We start from the raw sequence: 15736 nt of genomic DNA on the forward strand, positions 1-15736 counted from the left end.
CAAGAGGGGGGCTACGGGCTGGGAAGGAAGGTTTGCTCATGGGCAGGGTGGGATGAGGGGGTGCCAATGCTGGAGGTGCGATGGGGGGCTTTGGCATGGTTATGGGGCAGCAGCTATGGATGGGAGGGTGGGGGGGGTTGGGGTATGAGTGGGGGAGAAGTGGGGGGGTTGTTACAAGGGATATTATGACCTGGGGGGTAACTGGGGCATGTTCCAGGGGATCAGGGTGCTGGGGGCAGCTGTGGGGGGGTTAGCAGGGGCTGGGGGACTATGGTGTGGGGATGGGAGGGGTTTAGATTAGGGATAGGGATCATGAGCGAAGTGGGTGGGGGGGTGAGAGGGGGACTATTAGGGGCTGGGGTTTTTTCGGGGCCGGGGGTGCTGGGGAGGGACTATTTCCCCTCCCAGCGGAGGGATCCCTCTTCCTCTCAGCGCGCGCACCTGCCGCGCCGTGGTGGCCCGGCGGAGGGATCCGCGGGAAGAAGCCCCGGCCCGGAGGCCGCAGACCGGCCAAGATGGCGGCGCTGGCGCGGCGCGGGGTGGCCGGGCGGGGCCGGTGAGCGGCGCGCGGGGCCCGCGGGGCGGGGCGAGGCCGATGCAGCCCCGGAGCCGGGACAGGAGGTGGCCCAGGTGAGGGCGGAGGGGAGAGGCGGGTGTTACGTAAAGGACGTAGTGGTGCCGAGGGAGAAGCGCGCTACGTTACGCCTAGCGCGTAAGCCATGTTCGGGAATAGCAGTTAGGAAAGGCGCGCTTCGCAAACACCGTAGGCAAGCGCTGACTTTGCGCAAATGACGTGACGGCTCCCCCCGCTGCCGCCAGGGGGCGCCACGCGACCAGCTGACAGGCGCGGGGACGGGTGCGCACGTTGCGTAGAACAGCCGGGCAGCTGCGCAAACGGCGGAACGCGCTGCCTAGACCGCAAAGTACGCGGGCGTGGGAGCGCGGCCGCCGCCGAGAGTGGTGAGGTGACTACGCAAATGGCGTAAAGATGGGTCGGGAATAACACCCGGGGGTGGCTCACAGGGTGATAGCGGGGCTGAGACCTGAGGAATCTAGTACGCCGCCCCTCCCCCCCATAATACCCCTTCCCTCCCCCCCACATCACCCTCCCCCACCCCGTAACTCCCCGCCCCTCCCCCATAATACACTGCCTTCCACACCCACCCCAACAACACCCCTCCCCCACGCTATCCCACTCCTCCCCCACAACACCCCCCCACCCACCACAACATCCCTCCCCCACCCCGTAAAACTCTGCCCCCCCATAATACACTGCCCTCCCCCACCCTATCCCACTCCTCCCTCACCCCATAATACCCCTCCCCTCCCCCACAAACACCCTCCTCCACCCCATAACACCCTACCCCCCCACTCCATAATACACTGCCCCTCCCCCACCCACTGCAACAACACCCCTCCCCACCCCATAATATCCCACCCATCCCCCACAACACCCCATAAAACCCCACCCACTCATCCCCCAAACTCAGTAGTCCACGGGCTCTGTGCTGTGGGGTGTCTGACCCTTGTCTCTCCCCAGCTGTGCCAGGATGGCCCCAGCCTGCGAGCGGCTGCACTTCCGCTTCCCCGGCTACGGGGACGGAGTGCTGCGGCGCATGGACCAGCTGCGGGCGCAGCGGCGGTTCTGTGATGTGACGGTGCAGGTGAATGAGCTGCGGGTGCCGGGGCACCGCGTGGTCTTCGCCGCCTGCTCCCCCTTTCTGCGCGACCAGTTCCTGCTCAGCGACTCGTCTGAGGTGTCCGTCTCACTCCTGCAGAACCCCGAGATCGGCCGCCAGCTGCTGCTCTCCTGCTACACCGGCTGCCTCGAGGTGCCGCTGCCCGAGCTGGTCAACTACCTGACGGCCGCCTCCTTCCTGCAGATGGGCCACGTGGTGGAGCTCTGCACACAGGCCGTCTCCCGCTACCTGGTGCCCAAGGCTGGGGGGGAGCAGGCGGGCTGCGGGGAGGAGGAGAAGGGGCCCTCCCCCAACCCCCTGCCCGGGCAGCAGCAGGACGGGGCAGAGGGGGCCGGGGATTTCCTGGCGGGCCGCGGGGAGGAGGAGAAGGGGCCCTCCCCCAGCCCCCTGCCCGGGCAGCAGCAGGACGGGGCGGAAGGGGCCGGGGATTTCATGGCGGGCCGCAGCAGGCCTTCATCCCCGGAGATCTCCCTGCCCCTCATCAACTCCGCCGTGCAGATCACCCGCAGCTACCTTCAGGGCTGCTACAACGATGAGGTAGCGCCGGGGGGGCCCTGCCCCCCACCCCTCACCCAACCGGGGGGGCTGTGGCGGGGCTGCCCCCTGCGCCGGCGCCACCTGGAGCCGGCCCGGAAGGACAGGCCGGCGGGGCTGGGGGCGGCCAGGAGGGCGCCGGAGCTGGAGCGGCCCTACCGCTGCCCGCGCTGCGAGGGCCTGTTCCCCCAGCTGGGCGGCTTCGTGAGCCACGTGCGGGAGCACAAGCTGTTCCTCTGTCTGCGCTGTGCCAAGGTCTTCTCCCAGAAGAGCAACCTGACGCGGCACCTGCGTGTGCACACCGGCTTCAAGCCCTTCCAGTGCCCCATCTGCCGCAAGTGCTTCACGCAGAACGCCACGCTGCAGGACCACCTCAACCTGCACAGCGGCCGCAAGCCGCACCGCTGCAACTACTGTGCTGTGCACTTCACCCACAAGCCGGGCCTGCGGCGCCACCTCAAGGAGCTGCACGGCAAGAGCACCCTGCAGAACAGCCACGAGGAGAGCGAGGAGATCGCCAGGGCCTGCGACTGAGCGCCAGGGCCAGGCCGCTGCCCTTGGACCAAGCCACAGGGCCACAGGCTGCCCTGGGGAGGGGTCATGGAGCCATAGACTGAGCCACAGGAGCTCACAGACTGAGCCACGGGGCCACAGGCTGCTCTGCTGAGAGGTCACGGAGTCACAGGCTGCCCTGGGGAGGGGTCACGGAGTCACAGGGGCTCACGGTCTGAGCCACGGGGCCACAGGCTGCTCTGCGGAGGGGTCACAGAGTCACAGGCTGCCCTGGGGAGGAGTCACAGGGGCTCACGGACTGAGCCACGGGGCCACAGGCTACCCTGGGGAGGGGTCACGGAGCCACAGGGGCTCATGGACTGAGCCACGGGGCCACAGGCTGCTTTGCGGCAGGGTCACAGACCCATGGACCAAGCCATGGGGGCTCACAGGGCCACAGCCTCCCTTGAGGAGGGGTAATGGACCCACGGACCAAGCCACAGGCCCACGGCCTCCCCTGTGTGGGGTGAGCCATGGAATGAGCCACGGAGGCTCACAAGGTGCTTGGCACAGCCAGAGCCTTCCCTGAGGACCAGGGATACCACGGACTGTGCTATTCCCTTCGGTGTGGCGGAGCCACACCAGTATAATGGGCCAGACCATTCTGAGAGGAAGGGGGATCTGCTCAGGAGAGGACTGGACCATTCTCTGCTGAGGGTGACCCTCTCAGCTCAGATCATTTGCTGCGGGGGGGGGAGGGGGGCAATATTAATTCTTATGACCCCCAAATTCTCTAGGATCCAAAAGACTGTGGGGGAAGCGCCAGAGCAGGTAGTTGGAAGCCAGGACTCCTGGGTTCTCTGGAGGTCAGTGGGACGGGGAGGGGTAGCAGCCCCATGGTGAACTTCTCTTGTAAACCCATTGTGTTTATTCACCCCCAGTACTAGGGGCACCCCCCACCCTCCGAGCAGAGGGCCCCGGGAGCACAGATTGGTGGAGGGTGGGGTCCTAGGCTTGGCTGACCCAGAGCTGGGGCCTCCATCTCCAGCCCTGTCCTTGGAGAAGGGTGGGGAAGTGTCACAAAAACTTTATTCCTATAAAGTTTTGCTTTTCACACTGGCTCCCTGCGCTAGGACCAAGCATCATCACTGTGGGGGGCCAGGCTGGGCTAGGGAGGGGCTGCAGGTCAAGAGTGAGGGTTGCTACCGGAGGTTGTGGCCGGGGGGGCTCCCAGCTCTGACCCCTCCAATTCGCATCTGTGGGCCTGGAGCCTCCATCCCCCCACAGCCCGTGAAGGAGCCTGCTTGGGATCCAGCTAGTTCCTCAGCCTCAAGTGCCACAGCTGCTGACTTTACAGGGGGTGCTGTCGTCCCCCCCCCATCCACACACACACACCCCTGAGCCCTGAGGGAGTCGGAAGCAATCCGTGGAGTGGCCATTTCATACACAGGGACCAGTGCCCAGCGTGGGGCTGGTTCTATGGGGACCCTGCCCCTGGGGTAGACATGGCCCCTGGAGGGTGGGGGGCTGGTTATAGGGAGATGCGGCCCCTGGGGGAGGGGGGCTGGATACACGGCAGCACAATGGCACCTGTCTACCCCCCCACGCAGACGTGGAGTAGGCAGAGCCGGCTGGTCTCTTTATTCCCATAGGTGGGGGTTGCTCCTTCCCCCCTTAAATACAGGAATTAACTGAACACAGATAAATGGAGGATCAAACAGCCCCCAGGCCCTATCAGCCCCTTGGAGCTGGGGTGGGGGAGAGCTGATCTGGGGGCTCTTGTAGAGGGGGTCAGACCAGGTTGGACACAGTCCCCCATTCATGGCAGGGAGGGGTCCAGGTGCCCCCATCCAAGGTGAATCCTCCTCCCCCAGGCAGCTGCTGCGACCCAGGGTCCTCCGGAGTCTGTTCACATGCGGCCTGGGGCCAGGCCTTGGTGTCCACGCTGGTGGGGGGCAGCATCTGGGGCCCGACTCCCAGGCAGCTCCCAGTGGCAGGCTAGTGGGAGGGGGGTGTTCTGTGGCCTGAGCCCTGTGGTGCCCAAGCTGGCGGGGGGGGGGGGTGTCATTTCTGGCATCTCCCAACAACAGGCTAGTGGGGGAGGGGGTCCTCGTATGTCACAGCAACAGGCTGGGGGGGGGGGGGTCCCAGCAACTTCCAGTGACAGACTGGTGGTAGGGACGGGTCTGGCGACTCCCACCAGGCTCGTGTGGGAGAGGTGGGGGGGTCCCGGTGGGTCACAGCAACAGGCTGCGGGGGGCGGGGTCCTGGCGTCTCCCAGCGGAGGGGCAGGGGAGTCCCGGCAGGTCACAGCGACAGGCTGGCGACGGGGGGTGGGGGAGTCCTGGCGTCTCCCAGCTGGGGGGTCCCGGCGGGTCACAGCGACAGGCTGGCGATGGGGGGTGGGGGAGTCCCAGCGTCTCCCAGCTGGGGGGTCCCGGCAGGTCACAGCGACAGGCTGGTGAGGTGATCGTGGCTGCGCAGACCCTTGCGGGCCCCGCCGGCCCCGTGGCTGCCGCTGCAGTAGTCCTGCAGGTTGTGGCGCAGCGTGACCAGGGCAGAGCCCAGGCAGGCGCGGTTGGGGGCCTGCGGGCCGCCGGGCAGCTGGAAGAGCACGGTGGCCACGCCGGCCATGCCGTCGTCCGTGGGCTCCAGCGTGACGGGGCCCACACGGAAGCTGGAGTAGGAGTAGCCCAGCAGGTGGGACAGGAAGGGCTCGGAGCGGCGGAAGTGGGCCGAGTAGGGGGCCTCGGGGTAGGGCTTGAGGCGGCTGGGCAGGGCCGGGGGGGGCGGGCAGCGGCGGCGGCTTGTGGGGCCGGGCCGGCAGGAAGACCAGGTCAGCGGCGTGGGGCCCAGCCTCCGGCTCGAAGCAGACGGTGACCTTGGCGAAGGGGCGGCTCGCCATCTTGGTCATCTCCTGCAGCTGGCGGTGCTGCTCGTGCCGCAGGTCCAGGAACTGCTTCACCTTCCAGAGCAGGACGCAGGCGGAGAGGAAGAGGAAGAAGCAGGAGAAGAAGACGGAGAAGAAGACAAAGAGGTCGATGTGGGCCTGGTCCTGCCGGAAGAAGAGCAGCCCCTGGGAGTCGCTGGCGTTGGGGCCGGTGCCCACCCCCAGGAGCAGCAGGTAGAAGCGGCTGGATTTCAGGGCGTGCAGCTCGTGGGGGTAGGTCACCACCACCCGGTCCCGCACGCCCCGCACCACCAACACGGCCTGCGGCTCCCGCACCGTCAGGTAGGTGATGAGCCCGCGGGGGTGCTCCTCCCGCAGGCGGGGTGGGGCTGTGCCGTTGGGCCCCCCGTCGGCCCCACCCGGTGCCAGCACCCGCACGGCGTGCACCCCTGTGGCCCGGTCCACATCCACGGCGAAGGTGTCGTAGGCAGGCGAGATGAAGAGGTCGACGGCGCCAAAGGTGACGTCCACGGTGATGCGGATGTCGACATTGGTGAACTTGGGCTGCACCCCGAAGAGCACAGTGCGGCCGCGCGCCAGGTGCTGCAGGTTCGGCTGGTGGAAGCAGTTGCTCTGCGAGGTGGGGTCGAAGCAGAACTCCTGCTCCACTGAGATGAGCCGGTAGCACTGCAGGCCCCCAACTGGCGCCCCATGGAATGAGTCCCGGCACTTGGCGCACTGGGGGGGGAGGTGTCAGTGAGAGCAGCCCCTCCACCCCTGCCCCACAGGGCTCCCTCTGAGCATGCCCTCAGCCCCTGCCCCACACAGGTCTCCCTCCCCCATACTCCTGCCCCACAGAGCTCTCTCTGAGCACCCCCTCCCTCTCTTCTCAGCACCACCCCTGCCCCAGGGTACTTGTCACAGCCCTGGCTGGCCCCGCCCCCGCCCCCACCTGGTACTTGTAGCAGCCCTGGCTGGCCCCGCCCCCGCCCCCACCTGGTACTTGTAGCAGTCCTTCTTGTCAGCCTGGGCGCTGTTCTGGCAGGGGCCCGTCTCCGTGTTGTTCTGGCAGGGGCAGCCCGTCCCATCCAGCTCATTACATGTGTCTGCATGGCCGTTACACTGGCACCTGGGGGGAGCAGGGGGTCAGAGCATGCAGTGGCCGGCCCCGCCCCTACCCCAAGTGGGGGGTGATTGCAGGAGGGCTGCATGGGGAACCTGCCCTCCCGCGCATGGGAAACCAGCTCAGGGAAACTGAGCCAAGCCAGGTGCCGAGGGCTGACGGGGAAGCGAAACCCAAATGGGGTCCGATTGGGGGCGCCCCAGGCTTTGGGAAATGGGGGCAAATCAGGGAGAGCCCCATGGAGCGGAGGGTTTGGAATCCCAACCGGGGGGAAGCCGCAGAGCCGGGCGAGCTCAGTGCAGAGCTGAGGGCCCCAGCAGCCAGCAGATCAACTGCTCCCCCCAGCCCCGACGGGCTCAACCTGCCATGAGGGTGAGGAGACAGATGGGGACAGGAGCCAGCGACCGGCCCCGGGCCGGCTCCTGTGGGATCCGCGTCGGGCTGGGCTCGCTGGCCCTGGGGGTGCTGCCCCCCAGCCGCTGTGTAAGGAGCAGGAGCCAGGAAGCAGAAAGTCACATCCTCACCTTCCCTCTAAATTGTTACAAAACTTGTTCCCTGACCCTCGCGACACATCCCGGCCCGCGCAGGTGCCCCCGAGCTGGCGGAGGGTTTTCCGCTTGTGGCACCCACCGCCTTGGCTCTGGTATAAGGGGCCCCACAGAGTCCCCGCTCTGCACTTCCCTCCAGCGTGAGGGGGCCTGCTGACCTGGCTCACGGCACCCCGGTAGAAACGGACCGTCGATTGTGACGGCACATGCGATGCGGAGCCCCCAGGCACCAGTGGGGCTGCCAGGAGGGTTTCGCGTTGTCCCTGTCTGCCCGGTGGGGGCCGCGAGCACTTGGGGCAGGTGCTGCGATCTGCCCGGAGCTGGACATCCGCGGTGCCGGGTAGGGCTCAGCTCTGAGGCAGGTCTCAGAGCTGCCTCCACGACGACTTTCAGGCCTGCTGCCCCTCCCTCGAGCCGTCCTGTGCCCCTCCCCCACTCCATCCCGGGCTCCTCCCCTGATCCAACCTGTGCCCCGACCCCATTTCATTCCAGGCCCCTCACCTGCTCCCTCATGCACACCTCCCCTGACCTGGGTCCCGGCTCCGCCCCTGCCCCAGACACTTCAGACCCCTCAGGTGCGGGGTGGTGCAGGCCTTACCCAGGACGAGCCCTGCTAACCCCAGTGACTGAGATGAGCCCGGTCCTGGGGGGAGATGGACTCCCTGCCCTGACGTCCACCACGCGAGCTGATGAGCTGTTAAGCGAATGCACTTTGCCAAGGCAGAGCAGGGGCTCCAGGGGCGGGAAGGGGAGCGGGGGCTCCAGGGGCTCCTTATACCGGCGCTAGGAGCGCGGCCACAGGGGCACCAGGCTGTGCTGACGGGCACCACGAGGGGAAAACCTCCGAGAGCTTGGGGGGGGGGCGCTGCAAGGGACGTGAGCAAGCGCTCGAAGAACGTACGGTCGGGCTGGTCCGAGGGCGCCTGTCCTCAGCTCCCACCAGCGCCAGGGAAAGAAACCGAGCATGAGCGGGTCAGAGAAAAGTTCGATGGTGTCTGTCTGGCAAGGATCCACGTCTCCCCAGTGGTGGGTGTGAACCCTCATTTCCGTATTCTTGCGTTAATGGTCCCCGCGTCCCTATTGTCTGTCTGGCTCCGATTGTTTCTGTCTGTTGCATAACTAATTTTGCAAGGTTTAAATCAATGAAGGTGGTGGGCTCAGATTGGTTGAAGGATGTTTTACCATACGTTCTGATTGGTTAAAACATTGCTTCCTAATTCTCCAGGATAATGTTGATTACAGTTCAGCTAAGCAGGGCTCGAGTTTCACTATATAAACTGGGGTCCAAAGGAAGCTCTTGGAAACCAACTCCAGGACCCAGCCCCACAATCAGAGCTGCCAGACCTCACCCCCTGCCAATGACAGCGGGCAGAGACTGGTGTCCCCCACATGGACCTGATCCTGATGGACCTCCCTGTCTTATGGGGAGTGGGGAGCACTGGGTGCGCAGCGGGTGCCGTCGGTTTTGGGGATTGTTAATAAAGAGGATACGGATCTTACCGTGTGAGGCTCCCTCACTGGGAAAAGACCCCGCAGACCCACAGGGTTACGCCTAAGCCCTGGGAACGGGGTGGGAGGGGTCCTAGAGTGTGTGGGTAACAGCAGCTCCGTACCGGGTGTACCTGCACCCCCCCGGCTCTGTACCAGGTGCACCTGCACCCCCCCGGCTCCCACCGGCCCGCCCCTGGCTCCGTACCGGGTGCACCTGCCCTCCAGCAGGAAGTAGCCATGCAGACAGCTCTCACACTTCTCCCCAAAGCTGTTGTTCTGGCAGCTCACGCAGACAGCCACGTCCTCGGCCGGCCCCTCGGCTGCCCAGCTGGGGACCTGCGGAGACAGGCGTGAGACAAGGGGGCCCAGCTGGGGACCTGCAGAGACAGGAGTGAGACAAGGGGGCCCAACGGAGACGTGGGCGGGAGACAAGGGGGCCCAGCGGAGGAGACGGGGAGACCCGCCCCTCCCCTTCCCACCCTGGGGTCCGGCTGGGGATCTGTGGGAACGGGGGCAAGATGGGGAGACCCCCCTCAGGGGCCTGGCTCACCAGGGCAGGCTCCAGCGGGAAGCGGGCGGGGTCTCGCCGGGCGGCCCCCAGCTCCTCGCGGGAGATGCAGACGTTGCTGTTCCCACGGCAGAAGGTTCGGCAGGGCCGGCAGGTCCCCCCGTTCAACGCTGAGCCCACGAAGAGCGGCCGGCACTTCTCACAGTGCGCCCCCTGCCGGGAAAGGGGAGGCTGAAACCCTATAGCGAATCTACAGAGCGCCCTGTCCCGCCACGATCTGCCACAGTGCGCCCCCTGCCGGGAGAGGGGGGCTGAGATCCCCAGAGACCTCTGCCCCCCACAATCCCACCCCCTGCAGGGAATGCTGTTGCAGGCTCAGCCTGGGATGTCAGAGACCCCCTCTGGGATCCTCCTTCACCCCCCAATGCAGAGCAACCCCCTGTCCCCCCCCACATGCAGTGACCCCAGAGCCTCCGCACGCTGAGAAACCCCTATACCGCCAGCCCCCCAGCCACCACCACACAGGGTGATCAGAGACCCCCTCCATGCTCCCTCCCACGATGGTGTTGTTGGCGCGCTCCAGGCACTGGTCCCCCCCGCTCACCATGGTGTTGTTGGCGCACTCCAGGCACTGGTCCCCCCCGCTCACCATGGTGTTGTTGGCGCACTCCAGGCACTGGTCCCCCCGCTCACCATGGTGTTGTTGGCGCACTCCAGGCACTGGTCCCTCCCCCCCCGCTCATCATGGTGTTGTTGGTGCACTCCAGGCACCAGACTCCTGCTCACCATGGTGTTGTTGGCGCACTCCAGGCACTGGTCCCGTGCCCCGACGCTGGCGCAGTCGCTGTGCCGGTTGCACCGACACTCCACCGAGCAGTTCTCGCCCACGTAGCCAAAGTGGCAGCGGCACCGGTTGGGCTCCACGCACGTCCCGTTCACACAGCCCTGCTGGCAGACCGGCCGGCACAGCCCTGAGGCGCTGCAGGAGGAGAGAGGGTCACACATCTGGCCTGGGGTCATCTGGGGGGGGAATCTTGAGCTCAGTCGCACCCCCCCCGCCCCAGACACCCTCCCCCCCGGGACCCAGCCCTGCACCTCCTCCAGGGTCCCAGTCCCACACCCCTCTTGCTGCTCACTTGTGCAGGGTGTAGCCGCTCTTGCAGGTGCACTCGTAGCCGTGGGGCCGGTCGTGGCAGGTCTGCGTCTCATTGCAGTCGTGGTGCCCGTTCAGACACTCATTCTCCGGGGGGCACGACAGGAAGGACCAGGTGGCCCCCGACCCGCAGGCCTGCGCCAACCCTGGGGAGAGGGGCATTGTGGGTACAAGCCCTCGGGGCCACCCCCATGAAGTAAAGCATCATGGTTAAGAACAGACAACACTCTTGCAGAGAGAGAGGAATTATGGGAACTGCCCCAGGCAGCTTCTGCATCATGAGGAACTGGCCCTGCGCAGCAAGGCATTGTGGGTAAAGCTCCCCTGCGGAGCAAGGCATTGTGGGTATAGTCCCCCCCAGGGCAGAGAGGCATTGTGGGTAAAGTGTCCCTCCCCCCAATACCTACCGTGCCGGGGCCCGCCCAGCCCCCCCTCCAGGCAGCGCCCGTGGCCGTTCTCGCCGGGGCGGCCGCACCAGCCGCAGCGGGGCTGGCGGGTGCAGTGGGCGCATTGTTGGGCGCGGGCGCAGGGGGGGGGCGCAGCTCTCGCTCCCACTCAGCACCCGCCCGCACAGCCCCGCCAGGCACCGCATGGGCAGGTAGGTAGGGCTCATGCACTGCGGGGAGAAAGGGGGGGTTACTGCTCCACTCGGCCGACACAGCCCCCCCCCACAGGATCCCCCTCCCCCTGGCCCCCCCAGCCTCTCCGGGGTCTCCCCTCGACATGGCCTCCACCTGGGATCCTCCCTCCTCACAGCCAACACAGCCCCCACCTGGGATCCCCTCTGCCCCTGGCCCCCCCAGGATCAGCCCTCAACACGGCCCCCACCTGGGATCCCCCCTCCCCCTGGCCCCTCCAGCCCCCCCAATTCCCTTCCCCCCCAACTCCCCCTGGGTTCCCCCCTTGCCACGGCCAGCACAGCCCCCCACCAGACCTGGCGCAGGCTGACGGTCCAGACGCAGTGCTGCCAGCCCCCGTCGGCCCCCTTGGAGCCCAGGCAGGCGGGGCAGGAGCTGTGGTTGTGGCAGGGTGTGGGGCAGGCCAGGGGGGGCGAGGACTCCACGGGCATGGGGGAGACGTTAAGCAGCGAGTGGCTGAAGCACGTCCAGTCGTAGGTGGGCTGCACGCTCAGGATGCGCCGCGTCTCGCCTGGTGGTGGGGCTGGGGGTGAGATCCCTGGGGGACCCCTGCTCATATCCCCTGCCATGCCCCGGATCCACCCAGGCACCCACCACCACCCTGCCGCCCCCTACCCTAGGTGCCCCCCGCGACCCAGACCACAGACCAGCCCTGCTGCCCCCACCCACCCTTCCCCGGATCCACCCTGCCGCTCCCTCCCCACGGTACCCCCACAACCAGACGACCCAGACCACAGACCTGCCCCGCCCCCATGGCCCCCTGCGGCTCCCCAGCTCCCGCCCCCTCTGTCTCCCTGCCCCCCGTGCCATACCGGTGCGTTTGAACTGGCGCGTCCACATGCACTTGCCCGAGGCGGTGCAGGCTGGGCAGTCGGCTGCCTCACACGAGATCTCCGAGCAGTTGCTGGCCACGAAGATCTCGCGCTGGTTGATTCGACAGTCGTTCTCCGACGTGCAGCTCCCAGCACTGCCGATGCAGGCGCCCTCGGGGCAGTTGGTGCACCACTTGCACTGCGAGGGCACCTGGGGGGTGGGGGTCAGGGCTGGCTAGGGGTGCCCCCTCCAGCCAGCATCCCCCGCCCCACTGCCCTCTGCACCCCACAGCCCATGCCCCAGCCAGCACCCCATGCCCCACTGCCCTCCGCGCCCCACAGCCCGTGCCCCAGCCAGCACCCCCCACCCCACTGCCCTCCGCGCCCCACAGCCCGTGCCCCAGCCTTGTCCCCACCACGCCCCCGGCCAGCGCCCCTTCCAGCCAGTGCCCCCCACCCCACTCCCCTCTGCACCCCACAGCCCGTGCTCCAGCGCCGTCCCCACTACGCCCCCTCCTGCCAGTGCCCCACCCTGCTCCCCCCCGTGCCCACCAGCTGCCCCCGGGAGAGGATAGGGCAGCAACCGAACATGCACTCACCACAGTGCTCAACCCGTGGCTCATGGCACGGGGGTGCCGGGCCAGACACTCGCTGCAGGTCCTCAGGCGTCGGCACTCGTCCGCTGACCGCGGCGTGGGGAAGCAGGCGGCCAACCCGGCCGGGCAGCCCAGCCTGTGGGAGAGACCAGTGAAACGGGGGGTGGGGGGGAGGGACTGCAGCCCTGCCCCCACCGCTGGCCAACGCCCCCCCAGCTGCCCATAGCCATGGTCTGGCCCTGCCCATGGCTGCTTTGGGAACCAGGGCCCACAGCCCTCCCGACCCGCTCACCTCATGTGACAAAGCAGGGAGTCGCTGTAACATTGTCAGGCCCTGTGTGTGCCTCAGTTTCCCTGGCATGGACGGTCTGCTCTCAGGGGCGTGCGTGGCCAGGAGGGGTCAGGGACAGACAAGCCAAACCCATCCCGGAGCAGTGGGACCAGCCAGTCCCCAGGCCCTGACCCCCGGCAGGGCCCTGAGAGAGGTTTTCCCTGCAGAAAACAACGGCTGGGGGGGGAGGGGGCACAAGGGTGCTGCCGAGGGAGCCGGGGTCTCTGGTCTGGTCTGGCGGGGCCAGACTCTGGCAGGGATCCCTGGGGGTGGTGGTGGGAGGCAGTCCTGAGCCCACGGACCTGCCCCTCTCCAACCCTGGGGCCTGGCCCACTGTGGGATCACACCCAGGAGTCTGGTGACAGGCTGGGCACACGCCCCACTCCTCGCCCCACGTCCCCCACCAATGGCCATGCCCCTTCTGGTAGGGCCACGCCCTCTCCTGTGTAGCCACGCCCCTACTTCCTCACCCCACCAATAGCTTCAGCCCATCCACCAATAACCATGGCCTATTCCCCTATAGCCACGCCCCTCCCAGCAGTGGCCACGCCCCCTCCCAGCAGTGACCACGCCCCCTCCCAGCCCCCCACCTTTCGGCGGCGTCGGCAGACAGGCAGCTGCCGCGGCACCAGCTGCAGCTGGCACGTGAGCGGTTGCAGGCGTCGGGGCCGGGGAAGACGAGGCAGGGGTCGGAGGGCACCGTCAGCACGGCCATGCGCCCCAGCGCCACCCCGCTGAACCCCCCGGAAACATAGATCCGGCCCCCGACCGCGGCTACCGCGTGGGCCACCGACTCGTTCATGGGCACGCCCACCACTGCGGGGTCTGCGGGGAGAGCAAAGGATCCTGGGTAACGGGGCAGTGGCTGGGGGAAGGAGACTCTGGGGAGAAACTCATTCCCCATTGCCTGTGTGGCTGGGGGTCCCCTCCCCTCTTTGTGTGACTGGGGGGGTCTCCCTCCCTGGCCCCCCCGGCCCTGCCCCATTACCCGTCTGGTTGGGCAGGATCCAGGTGTTGCAGTTGAGCTGGTAAAGCAGCAGGTGGCTGGTGAAGTCCTGGGTCTCCGTGCGGCCCCCGACCACCACCATGGTGTCCCGGAGCACGGCCGCCGCGTGGAAGAAGTGAGACAGTGGCTGGGGGACCACACGGGATCAGAAAGAGTCGGGGTCAACCCTACCCCCACATCCTCGCTGTCCCCCAAAACCCTAACCACCTGCTGCATCCTAAAACCCCATTCTCCCAGCCCCATAACCTCACTGCACCTCAAACCCCCTGCCCCCACCCCCACATCCCCGCTGTGCCCCAAAACCCTAACCACCCGCTGCACCCCAAAACCCCAGCCCCATAACCCCACTCTACCCCAAAACCACCCACCCCATCCCCATATCCCCGCTGTGCCCCAAACCCACCACCCCATCTACGCTGCCCCTGAAAACGTAGATGGCATCTGTGCCCTCGTGCACCATAACATCACTGCACCCCAAAACCCCATCCCCCTAGCCCCATAACCCCACTGTACCCCAACCCCCACTGCCCCAAAACCCTAACCACCCGCTGCACCCCAAAACCCCATCTCCCAGCCTCATAACCTCACTGCACCCCAAAACCTCATACCCCAACCGCATAATCCCACTCTACCCCAAACCCCACCGCCCCTACATCCCCACTGTGCCCCAAACCCCAACCACCCGCTGCAACCCAAAACTCCATCCCCCTAGCCCATAACCCCACTGCACCCCAAACCTTCCCACCCCCACATCCCTGCTGTACCCCAAAAACCCCTGCACCCCCTAAATCCCATCTCCCTAGCTTCACAACTCCACTGCATCCCAAAACCCTGTGATCCAATCCCCCACATCCCTACTGTAGACCAAAACCCCTGCACCCCCAAAACTCCCACAACTGCACTGCACCCCAAAACACCCACATCCCTGCTGCACCCCAAAACCACACTGCACCTTCAAAAACCACCACTCCGCTGCACCCCCAAACCACATCCCCCACAACTTTAGCCCCTAATCCCCATGTCCCTGTTGCCCAACCCCCCCATGCCCCTACCTTGGGGCCCTGGGCGGGGGCCAGTAGGCTCCAGGTCCGGCTGGGGCAGTGTAGGCTGTAAAGTTCGGGGGAGGCCGACACCGTCTCCACATGGAAACGCTGCCCCCCGAAAACGTAGACTGCGTCTGTGCCCTCATGGTACACGGCCGAGTGCCCGTACAGACCTGGGGCGGCGGGGACAGCTGCTGAACCCCTCACCCTGCTCTGTCCCCACACTGGGGTCCCAGCCGCCTGCCCACGCTCGCTCTGCATGCCAGGGGGGTCGTGGGGGGGCGGGGACAGCTGCTGAACCCCTCACCCTGCTCTGTCCCCACATTGGGGGCCCAGCTGTCTGCCCGCGCTCGCTCTGCACGCCGGGGGGTAGTGGGGGGGGTCCCGGAAACCTGCCCCACCTGCCCGCGTTTGCTCTGCACGCCGGGGGGTACCTGGGAGGGTTGTAACCTGGAGGGGTACCTGTGGGGGGGGTCCAGGCCGCCGGCCACACCTGCCAGCGCTCGCTCTCCATGCTGGGGGATACCTGGGGGGGGTGTACCTGTGTGGGGGGGTCCAGGCTGCCGGCCCCACCTGCCAGCGCTTGCTCTCCACACCAGGGGGTACCGAGGGGGGGTGGTCCCAGCTGCCAACACTCACTCTCCACACTGGGGGGTACCTGAGGGGGGTTGTACCTGTTGGGGGGTCCAGGCCGCCGGCCACACCTGCCAGCGCTCGCTCTCCATGCTGGGGGATACCTGGGGGGGTGTACCTGTGTGGGGGGGTCCAGGCTGCCGGCCCCACCTGCCAGCGCTTGCTCTCCACACCGGGGGGTACCGAGGGGGGGTGGTCCCGGCTGCCAACACTCACTCTCCACACTGGGGGGTACCTG

The 15736-nt window shown here is 66.9% G+C and overlaps 2 protein-coding genes across 6 annotated transcripts in view; one reads left to right on the plus strand and one right to left on the minus strand.

The window, feature by feature from the left end:
* The first annotated feature begins 448 nt into the window (after positions 1 to 448).
* LOC119847683 (zinc finger and BTB domain-containing protein 26-like) lies at positions 449 to 3842 on the plus strand. 5 transcript variants are annotated; one of them, XM_043502127.1, is made up of 3 exons: positions 449 to 556; positions 1541 to 1954; positions 2045 to 3842. In XM_043502127.1, exons 1-3 carry the CDS (start codon positions 516 to 518, stop codon positions 2766 to 2768), a joined length of 1179 nt encoding a protein of 392 aa, XP_043358062.1. In that variant the 5' UTR covers positions 449 to 515; the 3' UTR covers positions 2769 to 3842. The 5 variants fall into 5 exon arrangements, with proteins under 5 accessions (XP_043358062.1, XP_043358063.1, XP_043358064.1 ...); XM_043502128.1 differs by having other exon boundaries at positions 505 to 630; XM_043502129.1 differs by lacking the exon at positions 449 to 556 and adding an exon at positions 637 to 965.
* A 1298-nt stretch (positions 3843 to 5140) lies between these two features.
* Positions 5141 to 15736, minus strand: part of MEGF8 (multiple EGF like domains 8) — a 43978-nt gene continuing 33382 nt past the window's right edge. Inside the window, 15 exon segments of the mRNA XM_038383431.2 lie at positions 5141 to 5474; positions 5518 to 6354; positions 6613 to 6745; positions 8984 to 9114; positions 9329 to 9499; positions 10073 to 10265; positions 10423 to 10585; positions 10847 to 10973; positions 10975 to 11055; positions 11374 to 11588; positions 11890 to 12100; positions 12489 to 12621; positions 13407 to 13641; positions 13805 to 13949; positions 14875 to 15038. Coding sequence (XP_038239359.2) covers positions 5172 to 5474; positions 5518 to 6354; positions 6613 to 6745; positions 8984 to 9114; positions 9329 to 9499; positions 10073 to 10265; positions 10423 to 10585; positions 10847 to 10973; positions 10975 to 11055; positions 11374 to 11588; positions 11890 to 12100; positions 12489 to 12621; positions 13407 to 13641; positions 13805 to 13949; positions 14875 to 15038 — 3242 coding nt within the window. The 3' untranslated portion in view covers positions 5141 to 5171.

This window comes from Dermochelys coriacea, chromosome 24 (genome assembly GCF_009764565.3).
Source record: "Dermochelys coriacea isolate rDerCor1 chromosome 24, rDerCor1.pri.v4, whole genome shotgun sequence".
Classification (NCBI taxonomy): Eukaryota; Metazoa; Chordata; order Testudines; family Dermochelyidae; genus Dermochelys; species Dermochelys coriacea.

What these genes read in the sequence shown, in the direction of transcription:
- LOC119847683 (XM_043502127.1), top strand. Translation starts at nt 516, where the DNA reads ATGGCGGCGCTGGCGCGGCGCGGGGTGGCCGGGCGGGGCCG. An exon ending in GGGGTGGCCGGGCGGGGCCG is followed by an intron (nt 557 to 1,540) that starts GTGAGCGGCGCG and finishes GTCTCTCCCCAG; the next exon opens with CTGTGCCAGGATGGCCCCAG. An exon ending in CCCAAGGCTGGGGGGGAGCA is followed by an intron (nt 1,955 to 2,044) that starts GGCGGGCTGCGG and finishes CGGGGATTTCCT; the next exon opens with GGCGGGCCGCGGGGAGGAGG.